This window comes from Clarias gariepinus, chromosome 10, assembly GCF_024256425.1.
Source record: "Clarias gariepinus isolate MV-2021 ecotype Netherlands chromosome 10, CGAR_prim_01v2, whole genome shotgun sequence".
Lineage (NCBI taxonomy): Eukaryota > Metazoa > Chordata > Actinopteri > Siluriformes > Clariidae > Clarias > Clarias gariepinus.
Window position 1 is genome coordinate 13,879,677 of NC_071109.1, and position 21,564 is coordinate 13,901,240.

A 21,564-nucleotide genomic window follows, 5' to 3' on the forward strand; every position below is an offset into this window, starting at 1 on the left:
CAAAGTCTGCTGAGTCAGGTTTCGTTATAAAAAGCTTTTAGATGGAAGGTTTAGATGGAAGGTTTAAATGGAAGTTTCGTTCTCTAGCTACCTTCAAGGAGAGCTGTTTTTTACAAAAATATATTAAATGTAAGACACAAAAAAGCTGTGAAAGTAAAAGACAGTTTGCAGAAGCTACTTTTGTTGCATGTACTGGAGACCACTGAATATTGGTAAGTAACAATAACTACTTTTGGGAAACGGCACACTTAATCAATGACAAATGGCAACTGCACTAATCCACTCTGGGTGTGTTAAAAACAAAAAAAAAGACATGTGCTAGACAATTTCACTAGTCAAGTTGAAAAAAAGACAAAGGATAACAGACCTGGTCCCTGCTATGGGAATAGGCAGGGCTCACAGTATGATTGCTGCTGCAATAAGTTTACCAGTTGAGAGATTCTAATTTAACATTTGTTAAATGTTAATGTTTAAGATACTATAAAACTGCATAATGTTTCCTTTAACCAGTTTGTCATGCACTTCTTCATTACAATATTACATATTTATAATACAAGTAAATAAAAGTATTTGTTATTGTGATTAATTCACAGTCTATGAATAATTATCTAGGTTAAATTTTAATTGATTGACAACACTTATCAGTGCCTTAAGTTCATGACCACTGTCTCCCCAGTCACTGCTCTGCAGTTCATTTGTAACTGTGGTTCAAGAAGCAAACTGATGCCCCACTTGGGATTGCTCCCACTTGCTTAAGCCCAAAGCATCCTATGAGGACCAGGACTCACTTCTGATGAAGAAGTGAAGACAGCAATGCATTCGTGGCTCACAGCTTAGCCTAAAACATTTTTGATGAGGGAATGCAAAGCTTGTTGCCAGATGAAATAAGTGCATTAAAAAGCAACGAGATTATCCTGAAAAATTATGCATTTGCTTTTCTACAATTTTATTATATTTAATTATGAAGTTAAAACCTATTAGTAAGGTTTATATAAAACAACACAGTGTGACAAAGTACACTGCAGTGCAATAAACATGACAATGTCATGCAGTTCCAATGTGAACTTTTTAAAAAATATATTTTTATTTAATTTTTTTTACTTAAAAAAGTTACATAAAGTGGCAACGACATACTCTTTTTCTATTTAATAATCCATGCAACATGAAATCATTACCTTACCATGATCCTAGATGTGGTTGAAATAATATTGTATTATCAAAACATCGGCAGAAGCAGGGAAAGGGTTTTAAAACAGCATCATCTTAACATGTAAAATTTAATGTTGACGGTCTAAATAAGGATGCCTTGTCCACCAACAAGTGGGGTCCTTGTTGCTAATCTGTCAGCAAAAAATTCTTATAATATATACTTCAAACAAAGAGGAACATTTTAAAGAAAGCTACTGAAAGTGGCAACCCTAGTCACATACTAACTGTAAACCATTTGCTATGTCCATGACCAGTATACAAAATGAAGAGAGAAAGAAAAAACTAATAATTAAGATTTATAAAGCACTCTTAAGCATACAGATCAATAAAGAAATATTAAAAATATAATTGTGGTTGAGTAATTAATTAAATAATCACACTGCAAATAAGAAAGCCCTAGCCTTGCTTAATTCATTATAGTAATTACACTGTCTGGCCAAAAAAATAATAATAATAATCCTAATGCATTATTTGAACTTCAAAAGAAAAAAAAAATCATGAACAACCATGACCAGAAATCATTTAATCATGTGATGAAGCTGCATCACTAAAAATGTTTTTTTTTAAACTGTAGAAAACAGCTATATAAATAGTGAAAGAAAAAGCATTTCCACATGCACAATGCAACAAGAATTCAGAGAACTGAGACTAAACTGCTGTGTTGCCACAACACTACTACAACAACTACTGCGACAATGACAATTGTGAAAAGCGCTATACAAATAAAATTGAATTGAATACTACAGTAGTGTTAAATTATTAGGAAAAAAAGGCTTTGATGGCTTCTCTGGGATCATAAAGATTGACAAGGTCTAAAATCAGAGTAAGAAGGGAATGCATGAACCAATGCACTGATCATGAATTTTGCCCACTGTCCTGCCTTTGAGGAGTTGCTATAGTTGGTCAGGTTTAGGCTTTGCAATATTATGTGGTAATAATCTGAATGTACTAAATAACTTGGTTATCCCATTTTTTTCTCTTTCTTCTTTGATGACAATGGCATGATTCTTAGGGCTCAATAAGACAATACATAGATAGGGCTGTAAGACTTTACAGAATGTTCAAAATCTCTTGTTATTAAAAGAAGATCTGGACCAAATATTAATGCAACTGTGCATAGAAATAAATGTTACAATGCTGCATGAGGCTGGTAATGCGTTGCTATGTCTAATGTGCTCCATCATCAAAGCTAAATAAACACAGCGTATCAAAATGTTGTTGTTGTTTTTTGGCCAGGCAGTGTACATTAAACATTTTCTAATCAGTTGCTGGCACCTAAAATGTTTCCTCCAAAGAATTTCAATAACACCTAGCCCTAGACCACAGGTGATGCTGTTAGCAACTAAACCAAGTTATTTAAAAGTGTAATAGTTTTTTGTGGCAGAAATCTGAGAATCTCACACAGGAAGAGATAAAAAAAAAGTAAGAGTGAGAGAGAGAAAGTAATGCCTCAGCATACTTAATGTAAAGACATCAGTAAGGGTTGCACAAAGCCAAAAATTGCTTTCAAGCCCTTTAAGCTTGGTCTTTTGTATTTTCTATCACAAACCAATGCACCAGTACTATAGGTACAGTAGTACGATTAAAATCTAATGATATTTTTTAGGACCACTAATACTACCTGCTACAAAGTGCACAGAGTATAAACAACTGTAACACAGGAGTTTTAGATGAATATAAACACACACCAGAGTGTGAAAAGGAAAAGCAACTTCTTATTTTGCTCCATAAATTTCAAACAGATCAGGAAATGAGAAATAAAGGCGCAGGTAATGTGAGACAACAAAAGAAATAGAGAATTGAAATTAACAAGTTTATAATGCTAGTGAAATTTGTGATCTTTGGAATGGGTTTACAAGCAAACCTTGTCTGTAACGAACAATCACAGGCTTAAAAATATTTAGGTTTTTAAATTTAAAATTTTCAGGTTTCCACGTGGGTCGTCCCACATGACGCCCCTGCGCAAAATATGTTTGATCCAAAATTGTGATGTAGAGTCTATGGAAATCGGCCAAGCACATGAACTATGCTGAGGACTTCAGTTACAGATGAAGTGAAATACAAAAAAGAAGGAAATACTTTACTTTTCAGGCTTCAGGTCTCTGTAAACGATGCCTAGGTTGTGAAGGTGATCCAATGCAAGGGCCAGCTCTGCAAGGTAGAATTTCACATCCTCCTCTGTAAACATAACCTAGTAAGAACTGGACAGATTTACTCTCTGATCTTTGCACAAAACATTATGAAACACATAAGAAAAACATGTCAACAATTGCATGTACAATCACACAAAAATTAAAATTACTATTACAGTATAGACATCAGACACAACAACCAAGTTTCATACAGAGATATTAGTAAAGACAGACAAGAGCATCAACATTTTAAACATGTATATACACATCAGTGACTCAAAGTTAGCCAAGAATACCACTAATTTAAATTAGTTTTTATAAATTGTTGCCTATACCGACACATTTTTAAAAAAGCTGACCTCGACCAAAATGGCCTTGATGGAGAGGCCTCTGCTGCCAACTAGTCCTTCTTGTTACTAATCAGTAATATCTTTAAAATATTAGAATAAGAGTTACTAGAAAAAATATTTTAGACATTTGACCTTGCAGAATAATAAAAAAGAAAAACCAAAATCTCGAGTTAAAAAAATGTAACCTATTTCCTTATGGACATTTACAATTTTCAGCAAAAATAAATAAATGAATAAATTAAAATAAATGCTTTAATGAATAATTAAAAGCCTTTAATTTTGTAAATACTGCAGTGAGTAGCATGTTTCTGCTAGCAACAACTCTTAACCCGAACAGATGTAGTGAGTAGCTTCTCATTTATTACACAGAAATTACTATTTAAGGTCATTTTTAAAAGCAAATACTTTTTTAAAGTATTAAATAAATTGTTTACTTCTTGTGGCCATTTCATGTCTAAAAATGATTCCTCATGCTCTCAATCATTATTTCACAATCTCAACACAATGAATCTTGGCACTGTCTGGAATATAGCCATACCATCAGGGGAAGGAAAAATCCCAAGTACATTTGGGTTATCAGCAGACTTCGTTTTATTGCCAAATAACGTTGCTGAGCCTAGACCTGACCAACTGAAGCAACACCAGATCACAACACTGCTTCCACAGGCTGGCACCGTAGGCACAAAGCATAATGAGTGTATCACTCACATGCTTCTCTTCTTACCCTGATGCATCCATTGCTCTGGAATAATTATATTCCATATTATAAATGCACAGATCCAAAGTTTACTCATATTTGCTCACAGGCCAGTTGTGAGAACTTGCTGGGTACCGCTGTCCATGGCGGAGATTAAATTACTATAAAGCACCAGCGATCAGCATTTCTGAGAGATTAGAATCAGTGGGATTTAAACAAGAGAAAAATATATTTAGACCCATAAAACTGCAGTAAAATATTTTAGTTGTGCAAACATTTTAAAGATTGCCGTCAATCAGTTATTGACGATCCTATACAATTCCATGAACAATTGGCATAAACCTTAAAAATCGATGAATAACTTAATGCCAACTTGCAAAAGAGAGGCATCTATGTGTGGGAATTGCACAGAAATGTGTCTCAGCATTTCAGGCCAGCATTTTTGACAGAAGCTGACAGCAATGTTCAAAATGACAATGTTTTGATGCTCTGATGTCATGAATCATCTGAGCAATTTGAGTTAAAAACTTTGAATGTGCGGTGTAGATGTCCCAATATAAAACAGACTAACACACTTTGAGACTGCACATGAACAGCTGTGCTGTTGTGTTTAGCTGCTTGTCTTTTTCGCCCACATTATAACCAAAATATCTTCATATTTCACTTTGGGTTGCCTCATTACTGGAGCAATCTCTTCAAGTCTCTAAAACAAAAAAAAAGTGCTCCGTTCTCTTTACTGTCGCTTATGACTCACTTAATGTGTCTTGTATTACAAACTTTTTTTCTCACTACTTTATGCACACGTCACTACAGTCAGCGGTGTGCTTAAAGAGACAGATCCATATTAGTCAGACTACACAGACATGCACATATTTGAAATTATTGATTATTTTAAATTGCTGATATAGCACCTTTTTTAAAATTCTACTAACAAGGTAAGATTTTTTATTACCAGTATATCTTGTGACTGTGATTGCTAACATTCAATAAATCAAAACACCTTAACTATATAAAGCAAATTAACAGTCATCAGATTCAAATATTTTAAGTCGATTAAGGTTATTACAACACTGCCAGAGACTCTTACCATGTGGGCAGACATGCTACTAAAATGTAAACAAGTCGCTTTAAATTTAAAAGTCAAAAGGTTCCAATGATAAGCCGTGTACAATATTGTGGACCATATTCCACAACATACCTCTATAAGCTAACTTCTACTTAACACAACAAAACCAGCGTGTACATGCACTTTTAGCACATTTCAACAGGTAGCATGTTTTGATTGAACGCCCCCACATGCTGCCATCTTCAGTCCCTACTCTTCTCAATCATAGAATTCATGCAAACCAGGAGCTTTAACACCCACTCACAAAAACTCATCTGAACTATACAATTTACAAACAAAATCCAATTCTAGATTCAAAATGGTGATTTTCAGAAAGATGATGAGTTTGCATTTTAGATTGTATATGCTTTAGATTTAAAATAAATTGGCTTAGATCTTAACTAAACCTCAACCCATAAAAATGTCAACAAAAAAAAACAAACAAACAAGGGATTGCATCTACTGTTGCTATCCATGGTGCTGAGTACAAACACTGTTTAACTGTCCAGTAAAAAGATATCTGTGAACATGACAAAACCTGTAAATAAGGAAACAGCTGCATGCATTTCCTGCCAGGCTAATCCTTATGGCATATAAAGTACAGTATGATGTTTATAACAATGAGCAATAAAGTAATTTGGTTAGGTAATTCAAAGATTTAATCTTCAACTTGGTTGAAAATTCTTATAAACTATCTTTTAAACCATTTTAATTTCTATTCTTTTACATCCAAATCATTTTATTACCTATGCATTTCATTGTTAAAAACACTATTACTGGTCAAGAGTTTAAATGTATGCATTTAACAGAAACATGGATTAAACCAAATGAGAATATATTTTTTAGTCCTCCAGGAGTTAGAATCAGCCAGAGGAGGTTTTGCGGTTATCATTCTAAGCATCACACAGAAATTTAACACATTCGCTTTTCATTAAGCTAACATAACATACTTGGCCACAAAAATAAGTCTGACTAGTTAATTTAGATAATTATTATTTAAAGATATTAAATCTGCCATATTCTGAATTTATTGGTGAATTTACAGATTTCACCTCAAACCTCATTATTTAGTATTTAGAAAAAGCATTAAATGTTGAAGACTTTAATATTTACTTAAAATCAATCATGGAAGACAATCACAGCATTTATATCATTTATATTCTTTCTAGACTCCACAGGGATTAATGAATACAGTCTTAGTCTAATACTAAAATATGGGTAAAATATAGACAATTGTGTCACATTTTTACAGTGTAAAGTTATCATAGATCACGCTCACATCTTATAAAAAATTTTCTTACTTATACTTTATGCACCCTGCCACACTATGTTAAACATACATCATTAGTTACTCTACAGAGCTTTATAAATAATCTTTCAGAGATATCAACTACCGTTGAACCATTGTCTGACCCTACAGACTCAAACAGGCAACTGAGTCCATGTCCCACTGTCCTCTGGATATTGTACCAGAGTTAAAAAAAACTTTTTTTAGGGAAGAACAAAAAAATAGCACCCTGGGTTGTAATGATCTCTCTCACACACACACGCACTTTAAAAGAGTCCATTTAAAATTTAAATGTAAATTATGCCAACTAAATTGGTAGCATTTTACACAGCACGGAAGAAGAGCATCCAGAGCTATTGTGCCATCAGATCAATGCATCTCTCCACTTTTATACAAGATAATATTATCTGTTGAGTGCAGATTTTACACCATTGATCATACAAGTCTCCTGAATAGGTAAAAAAAACTGTAGGTTTTAAGGAATCAGTGCTCTCTTGGTTCAGGGCTTATTAGACTAATCGTTATCAGATTGCAGAGGTAAATGAGGACTTCGCTATGCACACTGTTCTGACATTCTGGTTTAGGGCCACTGCTTTTAGGTAAAAACTTTTATGAAGCTCTGTCACTCCAGAAAAGCAAGCAAAAGCAGCAAAGTCTGTCTGTGACCACACTTACCCATAAACCAGCATATGATGCAAATACTCATTAATGCAGAAGTTTACATTTAGTCTTAGTGTGTTTAAGAAGTAGTTCGATACATTTTAATAAATGGTAATTAATTTTTTATTTAAAAAATAATAGTGAGGAAAAACTGGGGAAGAAAGGTATAAAAAGGTTAGCACAAAGAAAAACAGGACACTTACCTCTTTGGATAAGCGAGTAAATACATCTCCACCCCTGAGAAAATCCAAAATTAAATAGAGTTTTCCTTCGGTCTGAAAGGCTGTGAATGAAAGGGATAAATATAAAAGAATACAACAAAATATCAGACATACCATAGAGCCACTTATATTATATATAAGATATATTTATACTATAGACATTAAAATTATGAGAGAACAAATATGGAATTATGTAGGCTACGAAAATGTGCTAAATAACCCAGAATGTGTGTCATATTTTTGATTCTTTAAAGGAGCCACCATTTGCACCCCGAAAAGCATTTAAGTGGCTCTAATCGGAGGTGCCGTAAATCGCCCGTTTCTGAGGCTGGTCATTCTGCAGCAATTACAAGGCACACATGGGAATTTCAAACATTTCTAGGTGTTTACTTCGTATCTCTGTTGAGAGAATGTCATGAGTGAGGTAAGGTTTCATCAAAGCTAAATGTAGCTACTTTGGACAATATAAAATATAAAATATAAAATAAATTCTGGGTTGTTTACTACCTAATTCCATACATGTTCCTTTCATTGTATGGATGTCTGCAGTATTAATGTACAATGTTGAAAATAATAAACAAAGAAAAAAAAACACTGAAGGAGAGGGTGTGTCCAGACGTTTGACTGGCAGTGAATACGTCAGTCAGTTTCTGGCATATGGTGAACCCAATCATAGCACCAAGGTAAACAAGTGAAGCCTTAATCAGTATGATGATGTTGGTGCCAAGAGAGTAAGAACAAGTTCAAGGCAGGAAGAGAGTCATAGTCAAAAAAATATGATAACTATGACTTACCATAGTGCAACTTCACAATGAAGGGATGATTCACTTCCACCAGAATATCTCGTTCCATCTTTGTGCGAACTCTGTCCCTCACTGCCAATGAGATCAAAATTTATTGCTGCTGGATTAGTTCTAAAAACCTTTTGGGCAATATCCATCATAAACAGCTTCATCTCAAAAGCCAACTTACCTTTTAATGATGCCTTTTTGAGGACTTTCATTGCATACAGCTGGCCAGCATCTGGGCCCACTACCTTCCTTACCAGGAACACCTTAAACCAAAAATACATTGGCTGATGGATTCAGTTTGCACAATAATCGTGCAGCATAAATAGTATTTATTCTATATTTTTAAACAAAGTTTTAGTAGTTTGAATAGAATCAATGTTTCCTTAATAATTATGTTTGTGACATCCGATTTTAGAGATTTTACATTTATGACTCATAAGCTCAGCATAAAGAATCAAATTAATGCCTTAACTTACTTGACAACATTTGAGTGAATGTGTCTGTCTGTAGATCTCTCAGCATCCTTCCTGAATTATATATGTAAACTGTGACACTAACCTTGCACTAGTGATTGTGCAAATCAATGAGCTCAGGGGTTCAGATCCCAGCTTTTCAACTCTTGAAATACAAAGCATAAAACGATGATGCAAATGCACTGTGTATAAAGGGGTACACACCTTTCCAAATGATCCCTGGCCCAGTACTTTAAGCAGCTCAAACTGGGAAGGGTCAGCTTTTTCACAGCCTTCCTTTACATGATGAGTGATAGGAATCTCCTTATAGGACCCATCATCCTGTAGGGAAAAACATTTGTTAAACCACTACCCATCAATTCTTTTATTATTAAACTTGGTACATTAGGGCTTAGATTTTACTTTATAACACGCACATAACCCAGCCCTAAATCATTGTTATGCTATCCAGTTGATGAGCAAAATAATGTAAAATATTTTGCATTAGTGTGTTTGGTCTTTTTAAAATGAAGTTGGTTTTTAAGTAATTAAGCTCTATATACAAGGGTGAGTCAAAAATGATGACAATGAATTTAGGAGAAAATTAGGATATTCGGGTCTCAAGCGAGGCTCTATGTTTATGATACTTTCACATGGTATTAATGCAATTTTTATTCCCTTGCAATCATGTTTAGCTATCTAGGATGCAAGTTTATTAGAGCTGTATTTCAGTTTGAGTTAATTCAGTAGTGATGTATCAATTGATTTACTGCCAGACAGCTATACTTTCTGTCTCAAACAGCTACATTTCTTAGAGGTTTTAAAGTATTATAAACTATTAAAAAATTTTAACGAACATTAAAAGTCCGTGTAACTTATGTTGCTGATTGTTTAAATGTCATGCATCATACAAAGCACTAATCCTTTTTCCTGCCAAATGCCTGCTCCACATTTCAGTCCAGTAGGTGGAACATGCTTTGCTCTCGCAAAATCAATATTGGTCAGAATAAGCAGAAGATGGAAGCATTTTCTATTTTCTGCAAAAGCCGCAGTGCATTTTTAAGAATTTTTCCATTTTACACCATTAAGCATTCTTAAGTTTACCATAATCATTTAAAAAGTGTGACTCAGTTCTGAACCAAAATTTGACCCATCCATTCAATTAATTGAACTGATCAACTAAAGATTGATTAAATAGTTTCACAATTGATTAAATCGCACAGCACAAATTTATGCCTATGCGCAAAAGCCTTTGTGGTTCTTAATTATCATTTTCTATTTGCTTTCAGGGAGTTTTAGGGTTTATACTATATTAAAAGTGTTTATTTTACTGTAATGCTGTTTGCCGGAAGATAGGTGCTACCGTGTTGTTTCTGTCTTTCCAAAATGCCCTGACAACAGTACAAAACAACTTCAGTTGTTGGTAAGAAACCAAAAAATTGTTTTTAATTATTTTATTATTAAAATAATATTAATATATTTTAAAGATATAATATATATATATATATATATATATATATATATATATTAGTTCTGATCCAATACAACTGTCGATACCAACAGATTCTAAAACAATATCATATTTTAACTTTTATATTATTAGTATTGCTATTGTGTTTAAAATTCCATCATCAACTGAAATAAAAAAGTGCTTCTTATTAAAAGAGCAAAAAATATAAACGATACATTGTTACACTTTACATCTAAACTATAGTATTTTCATTCAAAAAGATTTATTTGAGGAGCAAACTCATAGATTACAATGAAGTTCAGTAGGTTCTCTGTAATCACTTTAGCCTTTGTGTTATCTACTGTAAATCTATCTCACTGGACAGCATCAGTGAGGCTTCCTGGTGGTGTCGTCTTCTTTGATGGCTAGCATGAACTCTTCTCTTTGACATAAACTCTGCAGGTGCTTCATTAAATTGACAAATCGACACTGTCGATAAGCTGTGTAGTTTTTCACTATTTCCAGAATAAAATATCTCTAAACAAACAATAATTTAGTCAAACCAGCAGCTATTGTTTTTTACTTCTTCAATACAGACTAAAGTTGCAGTGGGTTTTTTAAGATGTGGAATGCGGACACTGCTCTAGGATCGTCCCAGGCCAATCTCTAGCAGACCGTTCATGCTCTTGTAGGGTAGTCGTGCCATACTTGGACTACAACACCAATCGCAGTGGAACTAGCTAACCACAGGTGTCTGTGAGCTCTTTCAAATGGAAGTTTGCTGAAAGTGCTATTCTCTGAGTGTTTTATGCCACCACAGTAGAGCGTGAGCAGGAGGTTGGCTTCATGTGCTGTTGAAAAAAAAAACTGACAGCCTTCTCCCTTCCTAGTTGATAACTTTTTTTATTTTGAGATCTGTATGAGGGAGAGAAAGTGTTGTAACCTTGTTCATGTTTCGAGTAAAATGTAAAAGTTATTTAATAGTCTGTGTTTTATCTTCTCAAGTTTCTGTAAAGAAATATATTTGACTTTACTTGCTTAAAAATCAATATTTAAATACTAAGGAGAATATAACTTCATTTTATCACAGGCATGAATCAAAGACATATCATCTATCAGGAAACAATACGACTACTTAAACATGAAACTTTAATTTAATTTGTTGTAGTTAACTTGCAGTAATGTTTTCCTGTTGCTAATATTGTAGCATGGGTGGACAAATTAGTGGCTTGGGCATTCACAAAAAGGCAGACTTTTTTTTGTTCGGCTTGTAGTTTATTTGTAGTCATCTGCCATGCACTTCAATTATCAACCAGAAAAACCCTACTTCCTATTTACTTTTGTACAATATTTTTCTATTCTGTATGCATGTTTAAAGTCAACAAACGTCATACTATATTCAACTCTATGCTATACCTTTACACGCTACTTCTTACGAATTCTGAAGCCTGCTACATTACTTTGGCCAGGGTGTGATCTGGCTGATAGTGGAATGATGATTATTACTAGGTGGATTTATAATTGTACATGGATCGCAGATTATGTTTTCTGAATCTGTGATCCAGACAGGAAATGCAAATACTGACAAAACATAAGGCAAGGTAAATTAAGCTTAACCTGAAAAAGAAACTAGGCCTTTCTATTTTCCAAAATCCTGCAGTTTACCAGCATTCACCTACACCCAACTTCCCCAAGCGTATACACACTGACGCACATAAAAACACAAAAGCAAGCATGTACATGCAAACACACCAATACTCACACAATGTGTGCAGGGCTCCCCTTCTTCCATCGGCTCATCTGCAACCTGATGCCCATTGATCTAGAAAAAGAAAATAACTTTTTTTTTTACTATTATAAAACATTCCCTATGAATTTGGTCTCTGAGCTAAAAAGATATATTTTTTATATTAATACTTACTAGTAAGAACCTTATTTCAGATTTTACTTAATTTTTGTATTTTGCAGTGGGCCAAATTATTACACACACTTTGTTATTATTCGGCTATAACTCCACTATAGAATTCCAATACTTTCACTGTGATGTTTTTAAGTCTCAATTCTGAGAGGTCTCATAGGGCAGGGTATCAAACTTTGATGCTTTTATGGCAATGATAAAATTGCTTAGATACTATGAAGCATCGAAAAATTCTCTGTCATTCAGTACAAATTTCGATACTCAAGGTTTACGTACAATTAGTGTCGATGATGCTGATTATAATACGCAGAGACAGAGCTCACGTGTGCTGTATTTTAAGAGACCTGACTATAGTGTGCATGTCGGTCAGCCTTGATGATTTTATCAAAGCAACGAAAATCTTAAATGTGCGTGAAATAAATTAAGAAGCAGAAAGTTGCTCTGCAGAAAGTTGCTTCAACTGCAAGAACAAACAACCACACTCATCTTGCTTTCATAAATAAACCCATCTAACTTTATAAAAGATCAACATACAATTAAATTTAACATTTAAGAAAAATTACCAAAGAATTGTTTGCGTATGCCGTCAATTTTCTTGAAATTAAATTCTGTCAACAACATTCTACTCATCCCAAATTCTTTTTTTATTACTGATTACACAAAGAGAAAACAGAAAACGTTTAACATCGTCCCCATATGACCCTAATAAAATAAGCTTTCAACATTTTTACGCAAAATATAAGAGATGAGAAAAATCTGACAAATGAGTTATGTATATTGTGATTCTTTTGTTTACGCTTCATGTATCGCCACACGGACACTAAAATCTACTTATATATATTATACTTATTACAGAGTCAATCAGACACTGACCAGAACTGGCTGGTTTTAGTTTAAACCGCCATGACTGGTGATCAGGCGATCAGTCTCAGATATAAACAATTCTGCATCAAGCACAAAAGTGGTGCAACAGAAACACATTTTTATGGTGTAAAACTATCAAAAATATTGTGTGTTAAAAGCCCTGTTCAACTGTATTTTACCTGCTACCATTCATTTACACCGACTGATTTCTGCAATAAACATCTATCTGACTTAATGAGAGAAGTAAAAGCATGAGCATGAATTTTTTTCTGACGACTTTTGGTTACATTTCTTTAAAATATTCTCGAGGTGTGAAGAACTTTGACAAGCTGAATGCTGCTTTAAAGCAACAACTGACGTGGCTTAGCACCTAATTTATTGCTTATGTGTGAATTACTAATATTAATATTCTTTCTTTATAGCATGATTTCTGTGTTAAAATGACTTGACTTATATTTTTGCAACCTATTACTATTATTCAAAGATGACCAGCTACCAGTGTAAAAATTGATTAGTGAGCTTTTTCCCTTGTACAGTCAGGTTAGTTCATTTTCTGAAGTGGTCAATTCTGAATGCTTTGTATAAAGGCATCATAATACGAAGTACAATGTTTTGTCCCTAATTGCTAAATAGATAGAGAAAACAGGTATGCCTGACATGCATCACTTTCCTTGATGTGTACACACAAACTTAAATGAACAAAGGCCACAAATCACACACATACTCAAGGTTCCCCCACCCCTTTCAAACATAACTTTATTTCCTTTAATATTAGTAAGCTGGAGCAAGCAGAACTTCAACAGATAGTTTGTATTTTTTTTTCCAAGTCTGACATAAATAAAAATTTGATGTTCATATTAGTACATTACAACAGGTCTTAATCATTATACATTTTCCTGCTCGCCACACCTACTGTAAAAGGTAAAGGCAAAAATTGAACAACTCTCGTTCCACGCGCAATTTTTTGTTTAAGATCAGCTCAGACTCATACATTTTTTGCAGTTGTGCTAAGCTAAACCGAGTTGGCAAATTTAGTGTGTATTTAGTTCAAATTTAACTCCTCTTCCTCCAAAACTAGTCATACTAAAAAGAGAGTTAAATGTTTTTATATGTACCTTACATTTTATTTACGATAGATATGAAAATATATAAATTTTTTAAACTGAGCCATAAACTGCGCCATAAATGGCCTTAGAGTTAATGTTATAGTGCACCATTTGGAAGGAGAATATGGCACACATTTTCCTACATGCTTGTATCAAGCTATTACCGATGCAGCACTGCAAGTCAGCCTAATGTGTTTGGCCTGATCCCTCAAGAGGATGACTCATTCCATTTATCATGACCACTGAATGAAGACACTGCAAGCTCAAAAAAAAAATCTAATTTCTTCTTACTGGCATCTCTTTCCTCCACAAGCATTTTGAACTATAGAGGCTCATCTAATATCATATTATATTAAGTCTTACATGCTTTTTCTTTAAAAAAAAGTTTTATTTTACAGTAATTTTATTCTTTTATACACAAACACGCCTCTGGTTTCTTGTTGTCCACATTTAAAACTAAAATAAGCAAGTGAATGAATGTCTGAATAGATGGATGCATGGATGTTAAAAACCTAAATAAAAAAAAAACATTACAAACTCATTTTGTAATTATTGTAATTGTAATTATCAACTCATACAAACATTACAACTAAACTCTGAGCTGAGGCCATAGTAGAATAGTGAGTGTCAATCATTTCTTTAAGTAATAGGACATTTACTCTAGTGTTTTCCATACATGCAGTCTGCCACATTATCAATATTAACCATCATTAGCCATGGGTTAGTTTTAGGTATACCGCAGTTTGAAAAAGTCACAGTTTCAAAACCACAAACATTTTCTGTCACGCCATTCCTGCAGTATGACTCATCTAAGACGAACATCAGGGATCCCTTGTGTGCAGAGTAACAGGACTTCCTTCCCTCTGTCTGTCCGGTTGGTGCGAGCAGTCCATCAGCTGTGTATTGATAGCTGAAAAATCTGAATTCTCTGAATAAAGCAATACTTTAAACATGATTTTATCTATACATTGTGTGTATACCCTGTATGCACTCCGCTACTTGAATAAATAGCACTACATCCATGTTACTTAAATGTACTGTGCAAAAGTCTTAGGTACCCTGTGTTTTTATTATGACCTAAAGTTTTTTTTCTTCAATTTTAGAACTTTATTATTTAGTTAGTACAAAAACGTTTCTAATTTTTAAATATCAGTATGCCACCTTAAAAGTGAACTTTAAAAATATTTGTATGCCAGAAAAAAAGAAGCATATAATATAAGCAAATACTTTTGGGACAAGAAAACCAAGTGGAAGCGGATAGGTTTTGCATGCAAAAAAGAAGCAGATGAAACAGTCAATGTGCTCAGGAGAACCGTGGGTAGTTCTACAAGATGCTCAGTAAATCTTAATATCTAATTTCCCTATAAAACTGTATAAATTGTACCTGACTTTAAAAGGTGCTTAAAGCATTGTCACACCAAATACTGACTTTGGTTCATTAAGTAAGACATAGTTGTTGTTTTTTTTAAGGCATTCTCGTTCTACACCTTTTATTTGCCTGAGACTTTTACACCGTCTGTATGGTTTGTATCTAGACTGAAATAATAGAATAAATAGTATAGCAGTATTTAAGATTATTCTTAGTTGTAGGGTCCCTAAGGCACCAGAATTAATTCAATTATTTATGTTCTAAGCTTGCTGAGCTGCAGGTTTATGATCCCTTAGGGGACTGCATTTATTTTAACTTTATTTAAAAGAATTTAATTATGTGATTATTATTTATTAAGATTTTATCATCCTCTGAATATTCTACATGTTTTTTTTTATATAAAACTGATTTTGTTCAATGGAAAAAAATTTAACAGCTGTAATTGCAATATCAAAATACTGGGAAACTGATATTTGCTTACGGTTACCATACCATCAGAATCTCATACCCGACACCTCCTATTGATTGTCTATTGTTTTTGTTACTATTTAAATGATTAAAACCATATTTAATTCACACAACAAGAGTGCACAGCGATTCACTCAGCCACACCCCCAACTCTTAAACACACAGACCCGTCTGTAAATAGCCCCTCCCCTCCTCACACTCTGCCAATCGCTGCATTTGGAAATGCTTATAAACATAAGATGGTTCAAGCTGTTACAGTGAATTTGCCAAAAGTGTTTAAGAATAAATGCAAACTCTTTGTGAAAATAAAGATGGCTGAAGGGAAAGTGGATTGGAGGCAAGCCCAAACAATCTAGTTCATTAATCTAATCTCTTTAAATAAGCTACGAGCAAGCGAAGCTAGTAAAAAAGCCTAGCTAATAAGGACAGGTTAACACAAATACAGCTAGGATGCTGTCTAATAAATAACGATGAAGCTGAAACTGTACCTCTGCTAAAGTTTTAAATTTCAACTTAGAAGTGACATAAGTCATTTTAAATACAGTTGAATTCAGAGGTTTACATACTTCTTAGCAAATACATTTATACATGTTTTTTCCTGACATTTAATTCCAGTAAAACATTCCCTATGTCAGGTCAGTTAGGATCACTACTTTATTTTAAGAATGTAAAATGTCAAAATAAAAATAATGATACAGAGAAAAAATTTTCACCTTTTATTTCTTTCATTACATTCCTAGTGGGTCAAATGTTTGCATACACATACAGTATTTAGTATTTGGTAACATATTCTTTAACTTGGGTCAAATGTTTCAGGTAGTCTTCCATTATCTTACTTCAATAAGTGGCTGGAATTTTACCCATTCCTCCTGACAGAACTGGTGTAACTGAGTCACGTTTGTAGGCCTTCTTGTTAGCAGATATTTTTTCAGTTCTGCCCAACATATTTTCTCATGGTTTAAAGTTAAAGCTATTTCAATACCCTGACTTTGTTGTCCTTAAGCCATTTTGCAACAAATTTGGATGCATGCTTGGGTTCATTGTCTATTTGGAGAACACGATTTTTATCATTTTAATATGTTGCAGCACGTTTTAAACAGGGATTGAAATCCTGTCATTGCATTTTAAATTAACCAGTCTGCTTTAAGAAAGGTGGTTGAGACAACTCACATGAGTCTTTCACTCACAATTTTACACTTTAATGTGTTAAAAAACTAAAATATATTTCTTTATTATCATTCAGTCTAAAAACACCAAGATATCATTTTTGGTATATATTGTCCACCCCTACTCTACTACATGTACACTCCAACACTGTTTTTGCACAGCCTCATTCTTTACAGACGATAAGAAAAGCAAAGATTTGCAAATGAAAAGCAGGCAAGATACACAACTGAACTTCTGGGTAAACATGATGTGTAGTTTACTGACATTAAGCAGGTCTAATAACCCACCTCCAACATCATCATTGAAAATTCAATGACGATGATGATATAACTTATTATTATTAATATTAGCAAAAATCATAAATGAAAAACAATATCTTTAACTTAAGTTTAAGTTCTTAGATATCATTATTATGCATGCTGTACAAAATGAGACAAATAAAATCCTGAATGAACTCTAACAAACTGTGTAATAACATGTTCGCAAATACCCAAAATAATAGTCAGATTACAATAAAAATCCACCATGTAACCACTAGTCAATCAAAATTATTTTTGTGTGTTGCTACACTCCATGAGAACAACTCTCTCCCACCTGTGTTTACTTCAAACTTTCATCTAATGGTTCCTGGTCCCTGACGGAGGAAGGGGCACTGACTGGCCCACATTTCAGGCTGTGACGCGCATAACCAATCACGGATAAGACTGAATTCTTGTAACCAATCATAACACAGAAGGCGGGATTTGCCAGAAAACTTGGGAAATCTATCCTAAGCTTAAAGTTGGAAAAATACTTTGTTTTCAGCAAGTTAAACGCTTCGCAGCAGGCAGAACCACAGTGCACATCTTAAAATGTTATATATTTATATAAAATTATCTGTTTAAATGATTTGTCCATGTAAACAGTAACTGGACTGTTTCATCAGAACGATTTCAATCAGACTGACGAAAGAAGCTGGTATACAGCTTCGTACATCTATTCAAATGACTGTATATTACCAATGCGAATTATAACGCTTTATTTGTAATTACAAATACACTGTAATTACTAACGAAGATAGTTATGCACGAGTCGGGATTTCAGTGTCGCCAAAGTGAACTGGTAGAAGCTGAGAATCCTGCAGCATCAGCAGCCAAGATAACTACACTATCATACCAGCTACTTTCAGTTCTTAGGTAGCCTTGCTCATGTCAGGCAGTTTGTGTGTGTAAATAAATAACTGTCCAAACGACAATACGGTCGAAAATGAAAGCTAAAGTGCCAGCTATGATACGCTACTTTAAATAATTACATAGCAACGCTAGATTACACTTTGAGAGTGTACGAGTATTCAGGTAACACTGAAGAAATCCTATTTTAAAAACTGGAACACAATTGAAAGTACAGTCAAAAACATCATTCGACGACTCAAATGCTGTCTTCGGTCAACATTTTTTTTCCCGAAGACATACTCAAAAGCCGGACAGATGGACAGTGTGTACTTGCGGGTTACACTAGCTGCTGTGAAGATTACAGCACCCGTAATCTCTGAAGATCAATCACTGGAATGCAGCTAAAAAGCTAACAAGTCTTGCATGTATTCCGGATGCATTCATTCAGCCTGGAATACACTGCATCTCCACAGCCACATTCACAGTCAGACCCTGGCTGGCTAGGGTTTCTTTTTCTTCTTCTTCGAAATTCCTGTAAAGTTTTTTGTGACACGCCAAGTGGAGCAGGTAAGTTAAAGATGCAGCACGCGAGACTGGGTAGCACTGAATAACTAGCTAGCCACTTTGCTACCCCTCTCTGTGCGAAGTAGCTAGCTAGCAAAGTTCACAGAAAAACGTACACAAAGCAGGCGAATACAAAGCCCTTGCTGTTTTTACATATGCATACATTCCCAGAAAGCGTAAAAAGCAGTTAACATACCTCGCCGCTAAAGCTGTGCACCTCCATTTTGTGCCAGGAATGCAATGGCCGGGCAAAAGGCATCATAAGGTAGAACTAAAGCCGCGTATGGCGAGCCATGCCTTCACTGCGGAAGCTCGACTAACCCAGGTTGAATGTGACACGCGACTCGGATATCAGTATTAACCCAGGTAATGATGTCAGGAAATCAGACTTTTGGGACGCAGCTCGGCCAGACACTGGCTTTAGGAGGCGAACGGACCCGACCGCCTGTTTACTTTCCCATTGACACGAACATGGCCAACATGGCCGCCTCCGCGCGCCCCATAGCAACACAGCGGCGGATTGACGTCGAGTTTGACGTAACTGAGTTCAGGGCTTTCCCTTGCACAATGAAAGAAAAATCAGTTTCTTATTAATAAGAGTATATCATTGTTTTATTATCATGTTGTAGCATTTTTAAATAATTAATCATATAATTCAGTGTCATTATATCAATCATAACACTACCACTAATAATAATAATCATCTCCTTCACTCATCATCTATACTGCCTTATCCTGTATACAGGGTCGCAGGGGCCTGGAGCCGATTCCCAGGAGGCTTAGGGCAAAGGACTGGGTTCACCCTGGCCAGGTGCCAATCCATCGCAGGGCAAACACATGCATGCACACACTTACACTCATTTACACTTTATGAGAAATTTGGAAATCTGCATGTCTTTGGACTGTGGGAGGAAACCAGAGCACCCTGAGGAAACCCACCAAGCACGGGGAGAACATGCAACTCCATGCACAAAGACCGGAGGTGTGAATCGAACCCGGACCCTGGAGGTGCAAAGATACAGTGCTAGTCACTAAGCTATGCCACCTTACTACTACTAATACTACTATTACTACTAGTACTACTACTACTAATAATAATAATAATAATAATAATAATAAGCAAGCTTTATAATAAATTGTGTCTTAAGTTGAATCACTTTGATCGCATCATGGCATCGCACCTCTAGGTTCAGGGTCCGGTTCCCTCCTTGGGTTTGTGTGTATGTAGTTTGCATGTTGTCCTACATTAGGCTCCAGGCTCCTGCAACCCTGTACACCAGATAAGAGGTATATAAAATGAATAAATTAATAAATTAATCACTTAAATCCTGGCCAAGGTTGCGGCCCATCATATTCTAGCCAATGTGTTGGTTTAGAGTTTTCTATGTCCTCTGTGTGTTCAGTTGGTTTCCTCTTGCAGTCCAACAACGTGAAAGAAAGAGATTTGCCAATGTTGCAGCTATCTTATTCTGGCTATTCTTCCTTCCTTTAAGGTGTTGGACAGTGGGAAGAAACAAGCCAGAGAAATCCTAAGTGAACATATGGAGGACATGTGAAACTCTGCACTGACAGACGCACTGCACCCAGAATCAGTCCAGTTGTATTATACCACTGTGTCCATGATTTTATATATTCACCTCTAAACTTCATTTTGATCTCAAGACATTGTTGACTAAATAATTATTCATATTTACAGTAGGGTAGTTGTTTTGTGTATACAGCATTGATATCATGGTGATTTAAACCCTGATACTGGTGCCAGTGCAACGCCCACTAACATTCCACCCCTTGTCAGCATCACTGCTGTGCTGCTGAGAACAGCATAAGCTAGATCCTAACCTCCATATTTAGCTTAGCATCACTGATATATTATGTTAACTCACTGCTTCACTGCTGCTCTGTCAACTCCTCACATAGTTTTAAAAACCACTGTTATGCTTATAACACCTTCTTTTTTCATCTTGCAGACACCCGTTGCAAAGGGCGTCTCAGTACCTGAAACAGAATCCCATATGCCATATTGAGCAACTATACATTATGGGAAGTCCATCTCCTTATTAAATCATGATCTCTCTCACTACATCATCTTTGGTGCAGCACAACTAGCTATCATTTCTCTATTTACAGCGCTAATCTAATCTGGTCATGTACAGTACATTGCCTGGCCCAAAAAAGTCACACACGAGTTTCACGTCGGATGACTTTTATCTTTGTTTACATCATGCGTTTGCTGTGGCATTGTTTTGACAACCGTATGCAACATAACAAACATAAATATATATATATATATATATATATATATATATTTTTTTTGGGCAATCCACTACATAGTCACCCCACCACATCCCTGTGACTTCAATGTGGTGAAATTTTATGAGCAGCCAGTGAAGGCAGCTACTTTAATTCAATTCAAAATTATTTGTATAGCACTTTTAACAGTTGTGTTAATTTTAAAATTGTAAAAATTTGTATTAGATTTAAAAAATGAATCATTGAACCAACAAAACAAAACAAAAAAATATTGTCCCTTTACACCATCAGGAATCTGGCCACTATCTCCATTAAGCACACTTAATTATTTCATCAGTCTCACGTCATCTCG

At 34.8% G+C, this 21,564-nt stretch overlaps 1 protein-coding gene across 2 annotated transcripts in view; it reads right to left on the reverse strand.

Annotated features, from left to right (window-relative positions):
- Positions 1 to 19,449, reverse strand: part of rps6kal (ribosomal protein S6 kinase a, like) — a 41,755-nt gene extending 22,306 nt beyond the window's left edge. For both annotated transcript variants that reach the window (XR_008361203.1, XM_053505391.1), the window contains exons 1-7: positions 19,159 to 19,449; positions 12,118 to 12,177; positions 9,131 to 9,247; positions 8,635 to 8,716; positions 8,457 to 8,537; positions 7,645 to 7,724; positions 3,294 to 3,400 (exon numbers count right to left, since the gene is read on the reverse strand). Coding sequence is in view for 1 of the 2 variants with exons in the window: in XM_053505391.1 (XP_053361366.1) it covers positions 3,294 to 3,400; positions 7,645 to 7,724; positions 8,457 to 8,537; positions 8,635 to 8,716; positions 9,131 to 9,247; positions 12,118 to 12,177; positions 19,159 to 19,224 (593 nt within the window). In the remaining variant the exon portion in view is untranslated. The remainder of the gene's footprint in view (positions 1 to 3,293; positions 3,401 to 7,644; positions 7,725 to 8,456; positions 8,538 to 8,634; positions 8,717 to 9,130; positions 9,248 to 12,117; positions 12,178 to 19,158) is intronic.
- Between the last annotated feature and the right edge of the window lie 2,115 nt (positions 19,450 to 21,564).